This window comes from Bufo gargarizans, chromosome 9, assembly GCF_014858855.1.
Source record: "Bufo gargarizans isolate SCDJY-AF-19 chromosome 9, ASM1485885v1, whole genome shotgun sequence".
Classification (NCBI taxonomy): Eukaryota; Metazoa; Chordata; class Amphibia; order Anura; family Bufonidae; genus Bufo; species Bufo gargarizans.
Window position 1 is genome coordinate 154,173,741 of NC_058088.1, and position 24,612 is coordinate 154,198,352.

The 24,612-nt window shown below is 42.8% G+C and overlaps 1 protein-coding gene across 1 annotated transcript in view; it reads left to right on the forward strand.

Moving 5' to 3' along the window:
• The window catches only part of ASTN2 (astrotactin 2), an 859,422-nt gene that overhangs the window by 66,806 nt on the left and 768,004 nt on the right, over positions 1–24,612 (forward strand). Inside the window, exon 2 of the mRNA XM_044306147.1 lies at positions 21,356–21,543. Within this exon, the coding sequence (XP_044162082.1) occupies positions 21,356–21,543 (188 nt within the window). The remainder of the gene's footprint in view (positions 1–21,355; positions 21,544–24,612) is intronic.

Below are 24,612 nucleotides of genomic sequence, written 5' to 3' on the forward strand. Positions count from 1 at the left end.
GGTCCACAAATTGCGGAATGCACATGGACGGTATCTGTGTTTTGCTCTACGGCCTTCTGAATAAGGTCTTAGGACTTTGATGGCTAATCTCTGGCACACCAGCTGTGCTAAAACTATGACTACCAAGATGTACACTTGCTTGGCTGTTCTCAGAACTCCATAGAAATGAATAGAGCATGCTGGGAGTCATAGATTCACCACAGCTGGTGTGGTTAGCCATCACTGCCTTAGGGTGTGGCCGGGGAATGCGCACTGCGATGCCCATTGCTGGCACGGCATCGCAGTAGCTTATGCGCATGCGCCGGCTAACAGATCACACAGATAAATTTACCTCTCTTGGCTCTCTGTGTCTGCAGTGACAGCTGCTCGCTCGGCTTTCCTCATCTTCTCCTGCGCTGATGGACCGCCTCCTTTCTGCAGTTTTTACGCAGTTAGCTGGCGCATGCGCATAAGCTACTACGATGCCGTACCAGCAATGGGCATCGCAATGCGCATGCCCCGCCCAAGGAAGTCAGCGCGCAGGCGCGGGATCTCGCTGAGGGTGAGAGAAAACAGATGGGCGGGCAGAGGAAGAGGCTGGACGGGGATAAGAGCCGAAGAGGCAGAGATGCCTGGGCACCAACGCGGTGGACGCCGCCCTGGGCACTTGCGAGCCTCATTTACATATGCATCAAAGTTCATTTTTGGCAGTTTTACAAGTCCACAAAAGCATATAAAGGTACGGTTTTAATCATCTGTGTTGCGGCTACAGCGCTATGGGAACTGTTAAAAAGGGGTAAATGTGCTGACAGTTTATTAGATAAAGTCCCTTTTAGGAACCCTCGGGATATTATTAGTAATAGCGCATCTATGGTCTATTCAGACCCTAAATTCCCTGTAGGGGTCCCTAACTGAAAATAAAAATATTTCTTTATTAGTTATTATTTTAAAATAAATGAACCAAACAACTATAGAAAACTATTAAAATAATCAGTGTCTGATGGAGGGTACAATTGGAGTGTATGAATGTATTTGCCTTTGTCACATGTAGCCACTATGGAGTGCGGTGCCTCCCATTCATCTGTATGGGGTATAGCTGCACTTACAAGCCTCTGCTAATACTTTGTTTGTGCATTCATACAATGTGATGGCAGATTGGGCGCTCCTATTAAGATCCTTTTATCGTTCGGCCTTTAAATTCAGGCTGGACAACAGTGAAACAATGTTGCTAGGTTTGTGTGTACTTTTGAAGCTGCCACTAGTCTGCTCAATTCACTTGTCTCTAGGCTACACTCTACACTTTTGTGCTACTGACTGCTCTATTTCATCCATAGAGGTCACTGTTCGCGCTAAACCGCTCATGTGGCATGCTCAATTCCACTCCTCAATGTCTGGTGCTGTCTCTGCAGCGTACTCTTTTATTACTAGTCCCTAACATTTCAGGCACTGTTTAAAATACAGGACGTCATACCACCCCTCCCGACATGTTTCGCCACCCTCGGTGGCTTCGTCAGGGGATGTGCTGACAGACTCCCTTTACTCTTAGACAGAAAGCATACAATATAAAGCAATATTAATTTGACGTTCCATACATTATACAGGTTCTATACATTTTCTGTGACCCCGATTTTGGATCATTATTTACAGTAATAAATGAGTAGTGCTGCAGATATGGAGCCTAGATCACAATTTTTTATCCCCCCCCCCTCCCCGCTATTAGCACTCAGAACTCTATTGGAATCCATTGTCAGGACTGCTGTGCATGCGCACATGAGTCCTCTCCAATAAGTTAGAACAGCAGGGTAGTGCTGTATATTTCCCTGACAGCGAGGGGACGAGGGCAATAGGAAAATAAAAAAATACTTATCTGGACTCCTTATCTGCGGTACTACACATGAACATATTACTGTAGATAATAGTCCAAAATCAGGTAAGGGTACTTTCACACTTGCGTTACTGGTTTCCATCACCGGAACTGCCTGCTGGATCCAGCAATCTGTATGCAAACAGATACCATTTGTGGACGGATCCGTATGCGGATCCGTATGCAGATCCGTCTCGCCGGTTGTCATCCAGAAAAAACATATCCGGTATTTATCTTTTTCACATTTTTAAAGATCCGTGCATGCGCAGGCCGCAAAACCGGATCCGTTTTTCCAGGACACTTGGGGCCGGATCCGGCATTAATGCATTTCAATGTAAAATAATACCGGATCCGACATTCCGGCAGGTGTTCCGGAATTTTGGACGGAGAAATTGCCGCAGCATGCTGCAGTATTTTCTCTGTCCAAAAACCGTACAGTGTCTGAACTGAAGACATCCTGATGCATACTGAACGGATTGCTCTCCATTCAGAAGGCATTAGGAAAAAACTGATCAGTTATTTTTTCCGGTATTGAACCCCTAGGATGGAGCTCAATGCCAGAAAAGAATAACGCAAGTGTGAAAGTACCTCTAACAGGTTCCCTTTAAAGATAGGGGGGGGACTTAACAAGACTGGCATTTCTAATGCCCCTTTTGAGCTACAGTGAGGTGGTGCGAGAGGCACTAAAATTACTCAGAAGCAACTCCTCTGGCCTGTGCGCCCGAATCTGGAAACTGTGCCAGACATGAACCGAGTTAGGTTTTAGGCATTACTGTACTTGCGCTAGAAAACTGCCGTAAGTAATAGGAAATGTGTCAAATCTTTAGTCCTCACGCCGTCCAACGCAAGTCTCTCCTATGTTTAGCAAATGTGGCAGATGCAAAAAGTCATAAACTGATGTGCAAAAAGGGGCTTGCATAAAAATGTTTGACTTTTTGGCGCCACAATTTTGGCACAGGGGTATGATAAATCTCCCCATCATAACTGCAATGATATGGCCACCAGTACATAATCTCACACAACATTTTGTGCTGAACTATAAAGAACTGTAATATACAGTAATGATTTGTATGTGTGCACAGTTTGGCGGGTTTTTTCCTGCACTTAATGGTGGTATAAGCTTAGCATTGTACAGGATGCATTCATTTGGTACTACTTACTTTGTATTCTGCCTATATTTGGATCTGTTGTACATGTCAGATGAAATGTGTTTCTCTATTCTTCAGCATCAGATTTTTATTACGGCACACTTATGTGAAGAAGGACATGGCTGCCAATTACGGTGTATGTCTCCCAGCAGACACCCCCTGTCACAAATCACTTGCGCATAATCTCATTCTTCTTTGATTGATTGAATGATATGAATTTGTATCGTATAATGTTATAAATGCTGCCGAAGGGCATCATAATTCAGAAGTGAGGTGCTGCTGACCTTTTTATTTGAATCCTGTATAAAAAGGGTTAATTCCCCCTTCTGTAAATTATTAAGACCCTTGAAAGTGACCCCTGAGTTCTGTGACCTATGTAAATGTGCTCAGCCGGCAGCTTTGTGCTTTTATATAGGAAAATAACTCCTCTGTGTCTTCCTGACAATATTCTTAGAATTCACAGTAGATAGGCTATAGTCCCATGTATTATTTAACCCTTTCATGACCAAGGGTCATTAATACCCCAGTGTCCAGGTCAAAATGTACAAATCTGACATGCGTCACTTTATGTTGTAATTGCTTTGGAACACTTTTATTTATCCAAGCCATTCTGAGATTATTTTCTCGTGACATATTGTACTTCATGATAGTCAAAAATTTGAGTCAATATATTTCACCTTTGTTTATGAAAAAATCACAAATTTACAAAAAAATTAGAAACATTCCCAATTTTCAACATTTCAATTTCTCTGCTTCTAAAACAGAAAGTCATACCTAACAAAATATTTATTACTTAACATTTCCCATATGTCTACTTTATGTTGGCATCATTTTGGAAATGTAATTTTATTTTTTTAGGATGTTAGAAGGCTTAGAAGTTTAGAAGCAATTCTTAAAGCATTTTTTAAAAATCAATTATGTTTTTGTGTGTCCATTTTCTGAACGCCATATGTTTTTTTATTTTTCTGCCGATCGTCTTGTGCAGGGGCTCGCTTTTTGCAGAAAGAGTTGAGGTTTTTATTGGTACCATTTTTGGGTACTTAGGATTTTTTGATCATTCATTATTACACTTTATGGGGCAAGGTGACCAAAAAATTGGCTGTTTTGGAAGTTTTTATTTATTTATTTTTACAGCGTTTATCTGAGGGGTTGGGTCATGTGACAGTTTTTTTAGAGCAGATCATTACGGACGTGGAAATACCTAATATGTATACTTTTTTGATTTATTTAAGTTTTACACAATAATAGCATTTCTGAAACCAAAAAAATTAGTCTGAGATCCATAGCTTTTTTTTTTTGGGGCGATTGTCTTAAATAGGGTATAATTTTTTGCGGCATGAGGTGACGGTTCGATTGGTACTATTTTGGTGGTCATAAGCCTTTTTGTTCGCTTGCTATTGCACTTTTTGTGATGTAAGGTGACAAAAATAGCTTTTTTGGCATTTTTTTTTTTTTTACGGTGTTCACCTGAGGAGTTAGGTCATGTGATATTTTTATCGAGCAGGGTATTACAGATGTGGCGATACCTAATATGTACACTTTTTTTTATTTATTTCACTTTAACACAATAATAGCCTATTTGAAATAAAAAAATTATGTTTTAGTGTCTCAATGTTCTAAGAACTATAGTTTTTTTTTTTTTTTGAGCGATTTTCTTATGTAGGGTCTCATTTTTTGCGGGGTGAGGTGACGGTTTTATTGGCACCATTTTGTTTGATATACACCTTTTTAATCGCTTGCTGTTGCACTTTTTGTGATGTAAAGTGACAAAAATAGCTTTTTTTACACAGTTATTTTTTTATGGTGTTTATCGGACGGGGTCTTTTATGTGATATATTTATAGAGACGGTCGTTACAGACGCAGTGATACCTAATATGTGTATTTTTTTTTTGTCTTTCATTTTTTAATAGGAAAAGGCAATTTTTTAAAAAATTTTACATTATTATTTATTTATTTATTTTTACTTTTATTATTTTCACTTTTTTTTTAGCAAGTCCCTCTTGGATCTTGAAGATCCAGTGGGGCTGATGGCTGTACTATACTTTGCAATGCTCTTGCATTGCAAAGCATAATACTATCAGATGCCCTGTAGTTATCACGGACGGTGTACAGGAAACAAGACAATGCAACATGCATATATGACTCACTGGATCCAAAGTTAAGGAACCAAAAGGGAGACCCCTGCACAAGACCTGGCACTTTCCCTGGCTGCTCAGCCTATGCAAAAATCCCAAAGGTGGATGGTTGCATATCCACGTACCTCGACTATATAACCCCTGAACACCCTACAATAGTGAGGGGACACGACCACCGGCTCCCTACACCAGACACGGAGGGAGTCAGGGTCACCTGGGATCCAGCAAACAGAAAATAACAGATAAATGTACAGCACTTAACTTAATAGCAGACTGGGAAATAGGATCAGCATGCAGACACTCTACAGGAAGAAGTATAAGCCGCCCAGTAATGCATTATGGGGAGGAATTTAACCACCTCCCGACCGCTGTACGCACCGATGCGTCCGGGAGGTGGTTGTTTAGTTCCTCCTGGACGCATCGGCGCGTCCTCTCGCGAGACGCGAGATTACGTCACAGCCGGCCCGCGCATGCGCATCGCGGGCCGGCATTTCGCAGAAGACTATTTCGTCAGCAGCCTGCCGGCCACGATCATTGGCTGGCAGGCTGCTGATTTTTAAAAAATCCAATCAGCAGCCATATAACCCCACATATTAGTAAATATGATGGGGTTATATGGCTGCTGTGCTCCTCTGCTCCTTCTTTTGGTCGGTTGGTTCCAGCAGAGGAGCACATCTTTACTGTGAGTACCCACCACACCACATTTAGCCCCCAGATCACCTCAATTAACCCTTTGATCACCCCTTTTATCCCCCCCTGTCAATCACTAGTGAAAGGAAAAAAGTGATCAGTGCAAACTGTCACTTTTTTTTTTCACTGTTATTGACCGTTAGGTTTTAGGTATAGTTTAGGTCCCTTGGTTAGGTAGTTAGCGATCAGTTAGCGCCCAGCCCACCGCACCGCAGTCCGTTATTCGCTGATTAGCGTATCGCTAATCAGCATTTGTACTTTTATAGTATCTGAAAGTGATCAAAACTGATCACGGTCAGACCTATAATAGTACTAGTGTCACTTTAGTTCGCCCTCCACCCAAAACGCAGTGTTTGCCCGATCAGGCCTGATCGGTCGCCCACACGTGCGTTCGCCCCACACCCGCCCCACTGCACATTCACTTTACACGCACTGCGGCGATAAAAAAATCAGTTTTGATATTTTTTATCAACCGCAGCGGCCTCCGGTACTTCGCTAGCCTCCCCTTTGTAAGACAGGCTTGCTTTTTTTTTCTTGGGTAGTCTCAGGGAATACCCCTAAATTTAGTTGCCCACATGTCAAACAGGGGGTATTCCTCTGAAGAGGCCTACAGGCTTCTGACCCAGTCGGATGAGGAGTGGGAACCCTCATCTGATGAATCCAGCGGGTCAGAATACGAACCTGTAGAAAGCAGTGGCTCTCTGACCCAAAGTTCGGACGAGGAGGCTGAGGTCCCTGATAGCACCAGGCGTACCCGGCCCCGTGTCGCTAGACCGCAGGTTGCGCAGGATCCGCTTCAAGAGCAGCAGAGTGGGGCTGGTGCTGTCGGATTACGTGGTGAGGCATACACCAGCAGCCCAGCCCTTCCTGGACCTAGTACCAGCACTGCCGTACAACCTGGTGAAGTAGCGAGCACCAGAAGGGCAGTTGAAGCTGGTACGGTGGCACGTGCAGTAGTGACCCCGTCGCAGCCACCGCAAAGACGTGCCCGTAGAGCCCCTAGAATCCCAGAGGTGCTGGCAAACCCTGATTGGCAGTCCCCAACTTCAGCCGCACCCGTAGTTTTCCCTTTCACCGCCCAGTCTGGAGTTCGGGTTGAGACGGCTCAGATCGGTTCGGCCCTGGGATTTTTTGAGCTGTTCTTGACTGCGGAGCTTTTAGACTTAGTCGTGGCAGAGACAAACCGGTATGCCACACAATTTATCACCGCTAACCCGGAAAGCTTTTATGCCCAGCCTTTCCGGTGGAAACCAGTCCAAGTTTCCGAATTTAAAACTTTTCTGGGCCTCCTCCTCAACATGGGCCTGACAAAAAAACATGAATTGCGGTCATATTGGTCCACGAACCCAATTCATCACATGCCCATGTTCTCTGCTGCTATGTCCAGGACACGATTTGAGGTCATCCTGCGTTTCCTGCACTTTAGCGACAACACCGCCTCCCGTCCCAGGGGCCACCCTGCTTTTGACCGGCTCCACAAAATTCGGCCCCTCATAGACCATTTCAACCAGAAATTTGCAGATTTGTATACCCCTGAGTAAAACATCTGCATAGACGAGTCCCTAATACATTTTACCGGGCGCCTTGGCTTCAAACAATACATCCCAAGCAAGCGCGCCCGGTATGGGGTCAAATTGTATAAGCTCTGTGAAAGGGCCACAGGCTATACCCACAAATTTCGGGTCTATGAGGGAAAAGATCAGACCCTGGAGCCGGTCGGTTGCCCTGACTACCTGGGGAGCAGTGGGAAGACAGTTTGGGACTTGGTGTCACCCTTATTCGGCAAGGGGTACCATCTTTATGTGGACAATTTTTACACAAGTGTGGCCCTCTTTAGGCATTTGTTTCTAGAACGGATTGGCGCCTGTGGTACCGCGCGAACTAGTCGCGCGGGCTTCCCCCAACGGCTCGTTACCACCCGTCTTGCAAGGGGGCAGAGGGCCGCACTGTGTAACGAAGAACTGCTCGCGGTGAAATGGAGAGACAAGCGTGACGTTTACATGCTCTCCTCCATTCACGCAGACACGACAATCCAAATTGAGCGAGCAACCCGTGTCATTGAAAAGCCCCTCTCAGTCCACGACTATAACCTCCACATGGGAGGGGTCGACTTCAATGACCATATTTAGTTTCCCGACGCACCAGACGCTGGTATAAGAAGGTGTCTGTATATTTAATTCAATTGGCTCTGTACAATAGTTTTGTTCTCTACAGTAAGGCTGGGAGAACTGGATCCTTCCTCAAATTTCAGGAAGAGATCATCGCGAACCTCCTGTATCCAGGAGGTTCCGTGGCCCCATCCACCAGTGTAGTTAGCCGTCTACACGAGCGACACTTCCCCAGTGTCGTTGCTGGTACCTCAAACCGACCGCCACCCCGAAAAAAATGTCGTGTCTGTAGCAGGAGTGGAATAAGGCGTGACACCCGTTATTTCTGTCCTGACTGTCCCGACCACCCTGCCCTATGCTTAGGGGAGTGTTTCCGAAAGTACCACACACAGGTACACCTAGCATAGGGATCACATCTCACCAGGATAGGCACACAGGGCTATTAGGGCCCATTCACTCACAGCTGCTGCAAACGTCTCCTTTCACATGGGACAAAGTGCATAACGCACTTCGCCACATCTTTGGGCGATTTGCGCTTTGCACATTGACCCATGGGGAAGGAGAGGTTTGTTCTATAAAGGTAAAAAAAAAAAAAAAAAAAAAAAAAAACAGGTAAGCAAACAGGTTAATGTTTAGTTCCAAAAGTTAAAGTTACATGTTCTGTTCCAAAGTTAATAAAATTATTGCGTTGTGGCCTGGTTTTTTCTTTTTTTTTTTGTCTTTTTACCTTCCAGGTGGACCAACCGATCTACTAGCTGCAGCACCGATGTGCATTCTGACAGAAGCATTGCGCTGCTGTCAGATTACACGCAAGTCAGTGTATGCGGCGCTGCAAGACGGGATTTTCTCCTCTGCAGTGACAGATACGTTTGCCAAGGCATACGAGCTGAGGAGGAGGCGGCGTTCCTATGCTTTGGCAAGCATTTTGTATATATACAGGTCCTTCTCAAATAATTAGCATATTGTGATAAAATTCATTATTTTCTGTAATGTACTGATAAACATTAGACTTTCATATAGTTTAGATTCATTACACACCAACTGAAGTAGTTCAAGCCTTTTATTGTTTTAATATTGATGATTTTGGCATACAGCTCATGAAAACCCAAATTTCCTATCTAAAAAAATTAGCATATTTCATCCGACCAGTAAAAGAAAAGTGTTTTTAATACAAAAAAAGTCAACCTTCAAATAATTATGTTCAGTTCTGCACTCAATACTTGGTTGGGAATCCTTTTGCAGAAATGACTGCTTCAATGCGGCGTGGCATGGAGGCAATCAGCCTGTGGCACTGCTGAGGTGTTATGGAGGCCCAGGATGCTTCGATAGCGGCCTTAAGCTCATCCAGAGTGTTGGGTTTTGCGTCTCTCAACTTTCTCTTCCCAATATCCCACAGATTCTCTATGGGGTTAGGTCAGGAGAGTTGGCAGGCCAATAGAGCACAGTGATACCATGGTCAGTAAACCATTTACCAGTGGTTTTGGCACTGTGAGCAGGTGCCAGGTCGTGCTGAAAAATGAAATCTTCATCTCCATAAAGCTTTTCAGCAGATGGAAGCATGAAGTGCTCCAAAATCGCCTGATAGCTAGCTGCATTGACCCTGCCCTTGATAAAACACAGTGGACCAACACCAGCAGCTGACATGGCACCCCAGACCATCACTGTCTGTGGGTACTTGACACTGGACTTCAGGCATTTTGGCATTTCCCTCTCCCCAGTCTTCCTCCAGACTCTGGTACCTTGATTTCCGAATGACATGCAAAATTTGCTTTCATCCGAAAAAAGTACTTTGGACCACTGAGCAACAGTCCAGTGCTGCTTCTCTGTAGCCCAGGTCAGGCGCTTCTGCCGCTGTTTCTGGTTCAAAAGTGGCTTGACCTGGGGAATGCGGCACCTGTAGCCCATTTCCTGCACACGCCTGTCGATGTTTCTACTCCAGACTCAGTCCACTGCTTCCGCAGGTCCCCCAAGGTCTGGAATCGGTCCTTCTCCACAATCTTCCTCAGGGTCCGTTCACCTCTTCTAGTTGTGCAGCGTTTTCTGCCACACTTTTTCCTTCCCACAGACTTCCCACTGAGGTGCCTTGATACAGCACTCTGGGAACAGCCTATTCGTTCAGAAATTTCTTTCTGTGTCTTACCCTCTTGTTTGAGGGTGTCAATGATGGCCTTCTGGACAGCAGTCAGGTCGGCAGTCTTACCCATGATTGCGGTTTTGAGTAATGAACCAGGCTGGGAGTTTTTAAAAGCCTCAGGAATCTTTTGCAGGTGTTTAGAGTTAATTAGTTGATTCAGATGATTAGGTTAATAGCTCGTTTAGAGAACCTTTTCATGATATGCTAATTTTTTTAGATAGGAATTTTGGGTTTTCATGAGCTGTATGCCAAAATCATCAATATTAAAACAATAAAAGGCTTGAACTACTTCAGTTGGTGTGTAATGAATCTAAAATATATGAAAGTCTAATGTTTATCAGTACATTACAGAAAATAATGAACTTTATCACAATATGCTAATTTTTTGAGAAGGACCTGTATATATATATATAAAAAAAAAAAAATCCCGGCAATGATTTATTCATCCACATCGATTGATGCGAATGGAGAAATCTGGTTTGCCAGGGCATACGAGCTAAGTGGGTATGGATGTAGGGCGGAGCTCCTATGTCCTGGCAGACGCCTTTCCCCTCCATTTTTTTTTTTGGGCAGAGATTTTTTCATCCACATTGATCGATGCGAATGAAGAAATCTGTGCCGTTCATTTTTTTCTTTCAGCCCAGAGGCTGAACGGAAAAAAAAATCTCATTACCTGTATGCTCAATATAAGGAGAATAGCAGAAACTCCTAATGCTGGCCATACATGTAATGATTGCGGAGACCCTCAAATGCCAGGGCAATACAAACACCCCACAACTGACCCCATTTTGGAAAGAAGACACCCCAAGGTATTTGCTGAGGGGCATATTGAGTCCATGAAAGATTGAAATTTTTGTCCTAAGTTAGCGGAAAGTGAGACTTTGTGAGAAAAAACAAAAAAAAATCAATTTCCGCTAACTTATGCGAAAAAAAAAAAAATTCTATGAACTTGCCAGGCCCCTCATTGGATACCTTGGGGTGTCTTCTTTCCAAAGCGTGAGAAGAAGTCTGGGATCCAAATGTCTAAAAATGCCCTCCTAAAAGGAATTTGGGCCCCTTTGCGCATCTAGGCTGCAAAAAAGTGTGACACATCTGGTATCGCCGTACTCAGAAGAAGTTGGGGAATGTGTTTTGGGGTGTCATTTTACATATACCCATGCTGGGTGAGAAAAATATCTTGGTCAAATGCCAACTTTGTATAAAAAAATGGGAAAAGTTGTCGTTTGCCAAGATATTTCTCTCACCCAGCATGGGTATATGTAAAATGACACCCCAAAACACATTCCCCAACTTCTCCTGAGTACGGCGATACCAGATGTGTGACACTTTTTTGATGCCAAGGTGGGCAAAGGGGCGCATATTCCAAAGTGCACCTTTCGTATTTCACCGGTCATTTTTTACAGATTTTGATTGCAAAGTACTTCTCACACATATGGGCCCCTAAATTGCCAGGGCAGTATAACTACGCCACAAGTGACCCCATTTTGGAAAGAAGACACCCCAAGGTATTCCGTGAGGGGCATGGCGAGTTCCTAGAATTTTTTATTTTTTGTCGCAAGTTAGTGGAATATGAGACTTTGTAAGGAAAAAAGAGAAAAAAAAAAAATCATCATTTTCCGCTAACTTGTGACAAAAAATAAAAAATTCTAGGAACTCGCCGTGCCCTTCACGGAATACCTTGGGGTGTCTTCTTTCCAAAATGGGGTCACTTGTGGCGTAGTTATACTGCCCTGGCAATTTAGGGGCCCAAATGTGTGAGAAGTACCTTGCAATCAAAATGTGTAAAAAATGCCCTGCAAAATCCGAAAGGTGCACTTTGGAATATGTGCCCCTTTGCCCACCTTGGCAGCAAAAAAGTGTGACACATCTGGTATCGCCGTACTCAGGAGAAGTTGGGGAATGTGTTTTGGGGTGTCATTTTACATATACCCATGCTGGGTGAGAAAAATATCTTGGTCAAATGCCAACTTTGTATAAAAAAAATGGGAAAAGTTGTCGTTTGCCAAGATATTTCTCTCACCCAGCATGGGTATATGTAAAATGACACCCCAAAACACATTCCCCAACTTCTCCTGAGTACGGCGATACCAGATGTGTGACACTTTTTTGATGCCAAGGTGGGCAAAGGGGCGCATATTCCAAAGTGCACCTTTCGTATTTCACCGGTCATTTTTTACAGATTTTGATTGCAAAGTACTTCTCACACATATGGGCCCCTAAATTGCCAGGGCAGTATAACTACGCCACAAGTGACCCCATTTTGGAAAGAAGACACCCCAAGGTATTCCGTGAGGGGCATGGCGAGTTCCTAGAATTTTTTATTTTTTGTCGCAAGTTAGTGGAATATGAGACTTTGTAAGAAAAAAAAAAAAATCATCATTTTCCGCTAACTTGTGACAAAAAATAAAAAGTTCTATGAACTCACTATGCCCATCAGCGAATACCTTAGGGTGTCTACTTTCCGAAATGGGGTCATTTGTGGGGTAGTTATACTGTTTGGGCATTGTAGAACCTCAGGAAACATGACAGGTGCTCAGAAAATCAGAGCCGTTTCAAAAAGCGGAAATTCACATTTTTGTACCATAGTTTGTAAATGCTATAACTTTTACCCAAACCATTTTTTTTTTTGCCCAAACATTTTTTTTTTATCAAAGACATGTAGAACTATAAATTTAGCGAAAAATTTATATATGGATGTCGTTTTTTTTGCAAAATTTCACAGCTGAAAGTGAAAAATGTCATTTTTTTGCAAAAAAATCGTTATATTTTGATTAATAACAAAAAAGTAAAAATGTCAGCAGCAATAAAATACCACCAAATTAAAGCTCCATTAGTGAGAAGAAAAGGAGGTAAAATTCATTTGGGTGGTAAGTTGCATGACCGAGCGATAAACGGTGAAAGGAGTGTAGTGCCGAAGTGTAAAAAGTGGCCTGGTCATGAAGGGGGTTTCACCTAGCGGGGCTGAAGTGGTTAAAGGGATGCAATCAGTCCAACTACATGACAGCTGAGAGAGGCTAACGAGATGAGGAACTGAACACCACAACAAAGAAAACTCAAGGAGGAGGTTCTGAAAGGCTTCTGTCAGAGCTTCTCAGCTGTCTGGTTGTGACAGTAGGTGGCAACAGCGGACGCTTTTGCAAAGCGTCCAGTTGCCATGGCAACCATCGTGCGCTGCCTTTGCAGCGTGGCAGCCCCGATGGTGGAGAGAGGGAGCCCCTCCCTCTATTATCCCCATGGATGCCGCTGCCGCGGCATCTATGGGGTTACAGTAGAGTGTCAGCATAGAGCTGACACTCTCTGCTGATGGCGGCGGCTCAGGAATGGAGCTGCCGCCATCAAACACAGCAGGGGGACCGCACCGCAAGGGGGCAAAGGATGCAGCGCTGGAAAGGGGGGGGGGGTACGGCCAACATTGAGGGAGGCTGGGGCAGGAGGAATGTATGGGGCGGACCGCATCAGGGCAGGAGGGAGGAGATGATCGCAGGAGGCAGGAGATGAGCTTCAGGGGCAGGCGGACACAATGGGGGGGTTGGAGGGGCACAGATCGGGGGGCACAGATCGTGAGAGCCTGAAACCGGCATTTTTTCACTGCCGCAATCCGATTGGTTAGTCTGCAAAGACTAACCAATCGAATCGATTGCCGGCAAGGGGCCACTCTGATTGGTCCCTTGCCGGTATTACTGCACTGTATGCTGTCCGTGACAGCAGCAGGACAGGAGCAGAAGCTTTAATCCAAGCGCTTTGCAGCGTTTGGATTAAAGAAGTGGCTTGATGTTTATAGACGTGATAGCTGCACGGGGCATGTGCAAATATCACGTATATAAACGGATTGCAGTCGGAAAGGGGTTAAGCACTGCATAACTATTATTTTGAGCAGAGCAGTATATGACTATTTTATGGCAGTATTATTATTATAATAGAAGTGTAGTTTGCCAATCTTTATATACTACAACCAGTAAGCTACATCTACACTGTATTCTGTGTGGCTCCTTCATTTTTAAGTAAGCCTTTTGCCATCCTATCCAGATACTACAGCGCTATGAAAGTTGCGGAAAAATAAGTCCGCTTAAGGCCTAATGCACTCGACCATATCCGTTCTTGCACTCTGCAAATTGCAGATCCGCAAAACACGGATACCGTCCGTAAATGGTCAGACAACCCCTTTAATAGCAGTCTTAGGTACTGTTTTGTCACTGGCTACTGATTCTATCCCACTATAGCTCTGCTTGCTTAGATAGGCTTGTCGTGTACTTACTGTACATACCTTGCTGTGGCTGCGCTGTTGGCATCCCTCAATTGCAGCAGCAACCAGCCTCTCTGCCTGGGGATGATTGGACTATCGGGGAGCAGGGACGCCAGGCTTGGTACCGACGTCATGTGTCAGAAGGCTGTTTGAACAGGAAGCTGCTGGCCACTGTTGCCTGTGATTAGTCTTCTTTGACTCACTAGCATGTATTGAACTATTGTTTGGATTCCTGGTATTCTGACTTTTGGATTATCCCTGACCTTGCTACTGACTGCTGAATATTCATCGGACATTATCACCTGGCATAAACCCGGTCTGATATTTGACTCTGTGTTTGTATCTTTTGTTGGTTCAGACATATCGCTCTGTTTTGGACTCTGCCTTGATTTTTATTTAGCTTTTGGATTGTGATCCGGTCCTGGTTTTGTCTGGTTTTGACTACTTTTGTACCCAACTAGGTTTTGGTCCCTGCACTTAGTTAGTTTAGGGACCGTCGCCAAGTTGTGTGCCGCCATTTAGGTCAGATCATGCAAGTAGGTAGGGACAGTGGTGCTGGTGGAATACAGGGCTGTACTGTTTCCTACCCAATGTGACAAGGCTGATGTGTATGAGCACAAGCTCACCATTAAATCGGGCATATATTGATGATCTTCATCTCAGCAAGGATTACATTTTTTGTACATACTGTGCAAGTAACCAAATCACCAGTAAGAAAGTACTGTATTCTATTAGGGAACGGTCATACATAGACAGTAAAAAGGTTGTCTGAAGATCCATTTACATAGTGCAGCAGTTGAAACAGGGTGGCCCTATCTGCTCAATATTAATAAATGTTACTCTCTAAGCAATCAGTGGACTTATTGGGCTCAAATAGATGCATTTTGTTTTTATATTAGATGTGGATACTTATTTGTAACTCAAGCATCCCAATCCCAAAGCTTATGACAATGGGGTGGAATTTTTAGCACATATATTACTATAATTGACTATAGACATACAGTACAGTAGGATAACTGATGTCCAAGTGACGCTCACATTTCCCATAAGTAGCCATGTGCACACTATTCCAATTGAGAGAGGGAGTGAAATTACACCTCTAGGGCTACTTATGTGAGTTTCTCAATTTTCACAGCCCTAGATGTCAGAAAAGCTGAGAAAATGGTTTGATCAGCTCACAACTATGAGCACCTAAATGCACCCAGAACGTCTACACAAGAGATGAAAAATACACATTAGTACTTTTTTTCTCTTTTGAATGCCCTGAAACACAAAGTTTAAGTAAACATGTAGCAGTGACCATTGAACATGTAGCATCCCCATATTGTCTGGGGAGTGTTTGTGGCCATTGAGAAGCAGCGAGTAGAGTATAAATCCAGTTCTATCAACACACAAAAAAAGGTAGTAAAAGCAAGCAATTTCCATAATGAAACTGATGCCTAAAACGGGCCTGCTGGGACTGTTGGAGATTGCCGAGCGCTGTACTTAGCTGTCTGCTGCAGTTCCATAGAGACTGAAAGGAGCAGCAGCTTTCATGCTCAACCTGACGCTCCATTCAGACGGGGAAATAGGGATCCATGGGGGTCTGACCCTTGATTTTGTGGATGGGGGAGACTTTTAAACTTGGCATAACCCTTTTAAAGGCTATGTAGACCTTTGGGGGCAATTTTCTATATAATTTTACTCATTGTGAGCTAAAAATAATTTCTTCAATTTATTATTCTTTAAAAAAAAATATTGAGCCGTTCTGTCACAAAGGGTTAACGGTGTGTCTAGCTGTGAGAATTGTACTTTCACTTTGTGCCTTATCTAATAAACCTTATCTCTAAATTACTGAGAGGTCATAAACACTTATGTAAGCCACATTCTCATCAGTAAGATAAGTTGAGCTATAATGAGTGTTTAGGAGATCAAAGATAAGGAGCCATCAGCTGAGCTGCCTGACAGCACAAGAGTAAGAACTCAGAGCCTGCTACCAGGGAATCTCAAGGCTGCATAGAACAGAGGTCGCACTACATTTTTTCCAAAAGAGTAAAAATACTCCTGTTACCGTTTTTGAGGAGTATTTTCAGCCGAAGAGGAGTACGAATGTTGAAGTAATCAATATATAGAAGACATACAGTAGGTCTAAATAACATTAAGAGGCTGCTATTTATGCAGGAAACCGTTACCAGTCTACTCTAGAATTGTCTTATATACATAAATAGCACATTTAGACAATTTTACATTTATGACTTTTGTGCAATTCAAAAACTTGTATTTTCTCCATCATATTTAAAATATAACGCATCTAAAATGGCAAATTATCAGTGTTCTGCCTCTCCAGTATTACACTGGCCCACCGGCACCATGATAATCCCCACAATGTTCTGAGCAGCGCAGAAATATCTTTGCTGGGATGATCCTGATGGGGCAAAACAATACAGCATACACAGAGCACTGCATAAACTTGATATAGACTGATATGAGGCAAATACACTGACTCATTGACCACTACACCAGCAGGCACTGGCTGAGCAACTGAGACAGACCTTGCACTAGCAGGCCCTTGCACTCAGCCAGAATGTTCTGGAGCAGTGATCAGTTCTTGCTGAGCACCTGAGCTGGAGCCTGCTGGTGCAGTGATCAGTGAGGCCTCTGGACTCACTGATTACTGCACCAGCAGGCTCTGGCTGAGCACCTAACACAGGGAGAACACAGGAGAGTTTAGCATCGTAGCAGAGGTATGATGACCTCTTGTCTGGCAGTCACCTCCTCACCTCTGATGTCGGCAGTAGTGTCGAGCGGGAATATTCTAATCACAAATTTTTATCGCAAATATCGGCACTGCGAGAATTCACGAAGATTTTGAATATAGTGCAATATCTTTGTAATCGCAAATATTCTAGATTTTTTTCTTTTTATCTTTATTATGCTATCTATCATCCATAACATTTTTTTGAGTTATTATTTTACCTATCATTAATAAACTTTTATCATAAGTAGTTTCCTACCTATTAATAATTTATTTTTATAGATACTACATTAGTTTTAAAAGAAATCATTAACTATAACAGACAATGACACAAAGGCTGTATGCCAAAAGCCGGGTATGTGCAAGCCAACAAGCTATCCATGAGACAGTTACAGTCAGCTTCCCTTACAACGGCAGCCTTGTGCACTATAAGACATTCAAAACCAGCTCTCATCTGACTCAGAGCCAGTAAGCCTCAAAGTTGCTTGATTTTTATTGGATGGCTCGGGGGACCTGTGCAAATAGATCATTATCATTAGGGTAACAACAAAATTTGTACTTTTTTTTGGGGGGGGGGGGGGGGGATGCCAGCTAACTCTTCTCTCACTGCTTAGGAGGCCTGCATAAAAATGTTCAGTTTTCAAATTGTCCTAACATTTATATTTAATAACCTTTCTATGCCATTTTGTCATGTAAACTCATTTGCATAAACATGGGCATATGGGAAAGACATGCAAATAGTGTTCCAGCTAACAAACAAGGCAGATTCTGCTCATTTGCATTTCTTTCCCATATGCCCATGTTTATGAAAATGAGTTTACATGACAAAACTTTTCAATTTTTGTCACCCTAATGATAATAACCTAGGTGCACAGGTCCCCTAAGCCATCCAACACAAGTTAAGCAACTTTGAGGCTCATTGGCTCTTGACTGTGTGTGTCTCATAGTGCACAAGGCTGCCATTGTAAGGTATACTGGCTGTTATCTGTCTCATGGATAGGTTGTTAGCTTGTACATACCTGTCTTTTGGCATACAGCCATTGTGTGTTCATTATGTTATAGGTAATAAATTTGCATGTGGAATATGCATACATTACCAATTTTTCCAATCATAAATTTGTGAATTTATGTGCACAGCTCCTTATCAGCTTGTCCCCAGACATCAGTTGGCCTCCTCATGGGCTGCTCTCCCGTCTTCATGGAGCTACTAGTTAGTCTACACAGTCAGGGACTATGGAGAAGCAGCGCAGCAAAAATTGTCCAATGAGCAACCTCCCTCCTTAATAATAAGCTCCTTACTTACTACCAACCCTACAATTGCGAATAAGGAGCTTAGCTATTGGATGTTTTGGGCAACAGTGGGCTGATTGTCTCATGGGCAGCACAGTATTGCTGTGCTGCCCATGAGATTCACAGCGTGCAGTGCGCTGGTTAACTACATGAAAAGCCTTAATGCCTATTCATACGCATTAACCTTTTTTCAAAGTGTAAAATTGCCTGAACAGGCGTCTATGACGCTTGTACAGGCGTTATTGCTACCTCTGGCATAGAGAAAGTGGCTCAAAATTTTTAATACAGACCGATTGAAAAAAAAAAAAGATTTTTCATTCAAAATGAGTAAAATGCACTAATAAAAAGAGAAATTGCCCCCAAAGGTGTACATAGTCTTTAAGTAAATGTTTGTACCCCCCATGGAATAACCTTTGTGGATCTTTATTATTATCATTATTATTTTTTGAATTCTGTATTTTTCTCTACCTCTGTTATTCCAGGAGGAATAAAAAAGGAATGGCAATAGGCAGAATTCTAAGATGTTGTTAGTGGTATACATGGTTCCTGTTGATGAGACTTCTAAAGCTTCTTTTCTGTGCACGCACCACTGTCCTATCCCTTCTAATCCTGTTTGCTGTGTGGTCTCCTTCCTCCAGGGATGCTTCAGAACACAAATAAGTCACTTCATTTAATGGTATCTTGCCAAGCTCCCTAAGTACTTAGCACCTATAGTTCAGTAATAAACATCTAATGAACCATCTCCTTGCCACAAAATTGTAATCCCTTGTTTACCGCGCCAACTTTTATCCTTTCGTCTCTGTCATCTTGCTTCCTTTTTATTGTAATCTTCTGTTAGATGAAACATCTAAACTGTTTCAATATGTGATCCTGGGGTGTTATCACTATTATGTTCAATCTGTAGAACTTGCTGTAGAGCAATGGAAAATATGGTAGAGACAGACAGATAATCGGATAAGAATATAGTATTAAAATATGCAAGCAGCGCCTGGAAGAGATCCAAGAGAGTCTACCATCTGCACATATTAATCACTACTAACAAACATTTATATCAATATGACAATCACCCAAGCAAAAAAAAGAAAAAATAGAAAAGACGAGGAATACAACAACATAAAGTCTGATTGATTGATCTTGTCTGCTTGCATTGTTTGCCAAACGCCCGTTGACTATATAAGCCCTGGAGGTCGGCACATACCTCAGAGATCACTGTTGTGTAATATTCGGAGTGGGGAGCCCACTGTCAGTGAAGGCAGGGCTCCCCTTAGGGACCCTTTTTAGGGAGCAGGGATCTCCAGCTTCAGCTCGACTGCGCGGGAGAGACACACTGCTAAGCCATGATCCCTGGGGACGCTACAGCATCCTTAGCAAAAGGATGCAATGCTTTGTTTCTTTCAACAGCAGGCTTGTGCTGGAGGAGACAAGCAGTGGGCTGATTGCTCAGCTGCTCTATACCTGGGTGCTAATGTTCTGACTAATGGATTGCTGGTTCTGATCCTGGGACTTGGTGCTCTATTTAAAGAGGACCTTTCATCAGTTTTGACATAGGCTAATTATAGTATTAGCCTTTAGGGCAGCCCCCACTGATGCCATGATGGGTGTATTTTTTTTTTCAAGTTCCCCCCTTCTCCAGCGGTCCGCTCTGATTGGATCGTGCTCACAGCCAGGGAGAAGGAGACGCCTACAGCAGAAGACTGTGTCTCCTCCCCGTTGCAAATGTAATGCTCATTATAATACAGTGCTCCAAATCATTGAGGGAGGGGCACAGCGGACTAACGGGGGGGACTCTTGAAAGAAAAAAAAAACTTCCATGGCATCAGTGGGGGCCACCCTACAAGCTAATACCATGATTAGCCTATGTCAAAACTGATGAAAGGTCCTCTTTAAACCCCTTCTTGGCCATATACCTGTGCCAGTGATCATCTCTGTGCTCCTGTGCATATTGGATTGCTCGTTCCTCTGACCCAGACTTGTCTTCTGACCACTCTCTGTCAGAAGGATTGTCGACAAGTTGCGGTCTTGCTACCTAGGGCTTGCATTACAAGTTGGTAGACAAAGCGGTCTGGGTTCTAGGTTAGGGCTCACTGTTCGTGTCTGTCCCTACCTACAGGTGTTATATAGGCTTTTACAACTTATTGTCCACTAGAGAGATATTTTGTTAGTACATATAATGGCAGCATAGTTTATGGGGTTATGGAATCTGGGCACATTATAGTGCATCATCATGTTCAAGCGTGTATTTCAGCAGGACAAAAGTGCTTTTTGTGGAGTTTTTATCATCAGGAGTAGGATGAATATAACCTTTTATTCTGCCAGGCTCTGCACCTGCAAGTGCCCAGGAGGCAGAGCTTTACTAGGAAATGTTCTATGTTCTCTAAATTGTGCTGATTCCCAACCTCTCTGCTCTGTTCTGAGTGACAGCTGTAGTATCCAACCAAGAGACCACTAAAGCTGAAGAAGCGAGGGACTGTGAAACAGCTCAACACAGGGAGCACTTCACAAGGTATGGCCCCAGAGCTCTCAAAGAGCAGAATCTGGTAGAATAAAAGTTCATATTCACTCTGCTTCTGATGAAAAATGCTCCAAAAAAGGCATGTTTGTACTGCTGTGCAAGAGAAAACCACAGCTGCTACTCAAAGCAGCGGAGAGGGACTGGGAGACAGCTCAATGTTGATAGCGCTTCACAGTGAAGCTTCACCTCCGGGGCTCTTAAGGAACAGAATAAAAGCTAATATTCATGCTACCTCTGATGTTAAAAGCTACACAAAAAGCATGTTTGTAATGCTGTCTCTGCCCCTGCATAATCAAAACTACAGACAGCATCCTTTTAGCATAGTGATACGGAGATACTTGGCAGTTATACTACAGTATTTGTATGTAACTATTGTCTTAAATGATATCATTGTGCAGTACTAGCTCTGCTACCCTGATAAATTACATAGTGTCTTTTTTTTTCCTTCAAAATAATACACTTCAGATGATATAATTGTGTTTTTTTTTATTTTTTTTCCATATTCATGTGTTTTCAGAGATGTCTGGCAGCAGTGAAGACATTTCTCTTGTACACTGGACCCAGAAGTGGCTGGAAAATGGAACACTTTACTTTCATGTCTCTTTACGCATGAAGGAACACACTTTATTTAGCACTCCCCCAACGGTGCAAGAGCCAGTGCAAGAACTGGATGAACAGCTTCATGTTCTACACGTATCAGTCATGGTGAGTGCGATTTTAAACCCAGTCTTCTTTTACGGCATTATGTGTGATAGATGTGTAAGCAATAAATGAATAAGGCTACTTTCGCATTAGCAGCAGCCTTCTCCAGCAGGCTGTTCTGGCGGGTGAACACGCTGCCGCTAGTGCATGCGTGCCGCCAGAAGTCTTCTCCGGCCCCATTGGTCCAGTCACGGCATGGCAAAAACTATAACATATGTAGGGGTGTTGATCCTAAATGGGGTAATTTATGGTTGCTTTCTACTACATAAGCCCTTCAAAGTGGCTTCATAACTGATTTGTTTCAGAAAAAAGTGGGTTTTGGAAATTTTCTTGCAAATGTGAATAATTGTTTCTACAATTCTAAGCTTTTTAACATCCTAAAACATAGAAGTAGAAAAAGTAGAAATATGGTGAATGCTAATTAACAACTATTTTATGAGTTATCACTATCCATCTTAAAAGCATGGAAATTTAAATTTAGAAAATAGCACATTTTTCCAAATTTTCTGTATTCGGTAATAAATAAAGGTAAAACATATTTACTGAAAAACATTACTAACGTGAAGTATGGTGTGTCATAAGGATGGCTTGAAGGGCTTGGATAAGCAAAAAGCATTCCAAAGTTATTAGCACATGAAGTGACATGTCAGATTTACAAAAATAGACTTTATCATAAAGGTGAAAAATTACTCTGTCAGGAAGGTGTTAACAACAGTCTGTAAATGTGTGGGAAGTGAGGAGACCAATTGCAGGAGTTTTGGGAGAGAAATTTCTCATTCTTGACTGATGTAGGATTCCGGCTGCTGAACAATCTTCTCTGTGCGCCAAATGTTTTCTATTGGTAAAAAGTCTGGACTGCAGGCAGCCAGTTCAGCACCTGGACTCTTCTTCTATGGATACATGCTGTTGTGATGGATGCAGTATATGGTTTAGTATTATCTTTCAGGCCTTCCCCAAAGGGAAGTTGTCTGGATGGGAGCATATGTTGTTCTATTACCTCTATATACCGTTCAGCATTGATAACGCCTTTCCAGATGTGTATGTTGCCCATGCCATAGAAACAAATGCGAATCCCATACCATCAGAGATGCAGGTTTAAAAACTGTGCTGTGATAAGAAGCTGGATGGTTCCTCTCCTGTTAAGTCTACAGTAACGGAGTCTGTGGTTTCCAAAAAGAATTTAAAATTTTGACTAATATGACCAAATAATAGTTTTCCATTTTGCCTCAGTTCATTTTAAATGAGCTTTGGCCCAGAGAGGACGGCAGCTTTTCTAGAACATGTTGACATATGGCTTCTTCTTTGTGTGATAGACCTTTAATGTGCATTTGTGGACTGCACAGCTCCTGGTGTTTATTTCTGTCATTGCCAATTTATTCATGTTTTTTTATTATGTCTTTTTTTAAATTATAATAAAGATATGTTTTGGTATACTGAATTGTAGATTTGTGTATATAGTGTGCTTGGGTTTTCCCATGTAGGTGTTAAGAATTACAGGGTAGTTGTAACCCCTGGAAATGAGCTGTGTATAATGTGATGGAGAAATGGATCAAGCCAGCAAAGGAAGCAATATAGACAATCACAATACATTAGTAAATGGCTTGTAGTAACTTTCTCTACATAATAAAGGCTATTTTCTGAACTGAGACAACCTTTTTAATTATTGTGATCACTTAGTTGATAATTGAACCAATGGGTTTTGTTATCACTAAGTAGGTACAGTAATTAGGAGCTTTCATGAGATGTGCACTAGGCCTCAGCTCCTGACTTTATATTCATTGTGTTTCATTGTTCATATTATCTAACTTTTGCACAATGACAATATTAGGATAGCGGCCTTCTTAGATGTAGTTATGGGTATGAATGTCTTGATCTAGGTCTAGTACAACATAATGACAAAAACAGCTTGACCACTGTTTGGCGGTTGCCGTGAATATTGCCACACAAAATGCATCTCAAGTTGATGCTGGTTGTCGTTGAAGAGACCAGGCAGGTTTATGGAGAATTATTTTCAGGTAGTCAGAAACAGCTGTCTACGACATGTGTTAATTTGTCACATGAAACAAAAACATTGCTATCCAAAATCTCTGAAGAAGTTAAGAACATTGATAATGTTGTCTTGCTTGTACAGTGATGGTCGGTTCGCAGTGTTCGCCAGTGAACACATGCGGGCTGCCATCTTTAGTAAGGTAGACTCACCCGTTCGGCGATGCACAGGTAAGCCCTTACCTGTGCCGGTCTGAAATCAAATGCAGTCACCGGGAGCAGGCAGTTCTGAAAACAGCCTGATGAAGGCCCCCGGCGGCTGTTCTCGGAACTGCCTGCTCCCACTGACTGCATTTGATTTCAGACCGGCTTCCGGCACAGGCACAGGTAAGGGCTTACCTGTACATCGCCAGACGGGTGAGTCTACCTTACTAAAGATGGCAGCCCGTATGTGTTCACTGGCGAACACTGCGAACTGACCATCACTGGTTTTGTATTCTTTAACATTGTTTGGTGGGTGATGTAAAAACAGCTGAGGTGTCATGGAGTTTAAAGTGTTAACCGTCTGTAGAGCCCTGGCTCTTGGCATTGTTTTTATAATGAAAGGAAGACCTGAGGATTAAAAGTTCTGGGGAAGGATTTAAGGCAGCTGTATGCCAGGGATTTAGCAAAAAAGAAACCATACATTTTTTGAGTTCTGTCTTTGAAGGAAAGAAAAGGTCAAAGACTAAGTTCACTAAAGGTTGAAGGTAAATGTATTTTTGTCTCAACTTTTTATTTGTATGGAGTCAGCTAGAGATGAGCAAAGTCCTCAAAAATTTGATTAGACTGCTTCACCAAATTTCTTTGTGAGTAGCAGGCGCAATGATGAGGATATTGTGCCGCACCCGTCATTGAACCCATTGCTGATCACGGCATCTGAGATGACCATTGAGGGCTGTCAGGGGTTAATCTGTAAAAAAAAAAAAAAAAAATACTCAACCTATCCATTTGATCGCAAAGAGTCCGCCGCGGCCATTTTGATTGAAGATCCAGCATAAAATCTCGCAGGGTGCGTCTTGACATCATCACGCGTGCCAGTGTGTT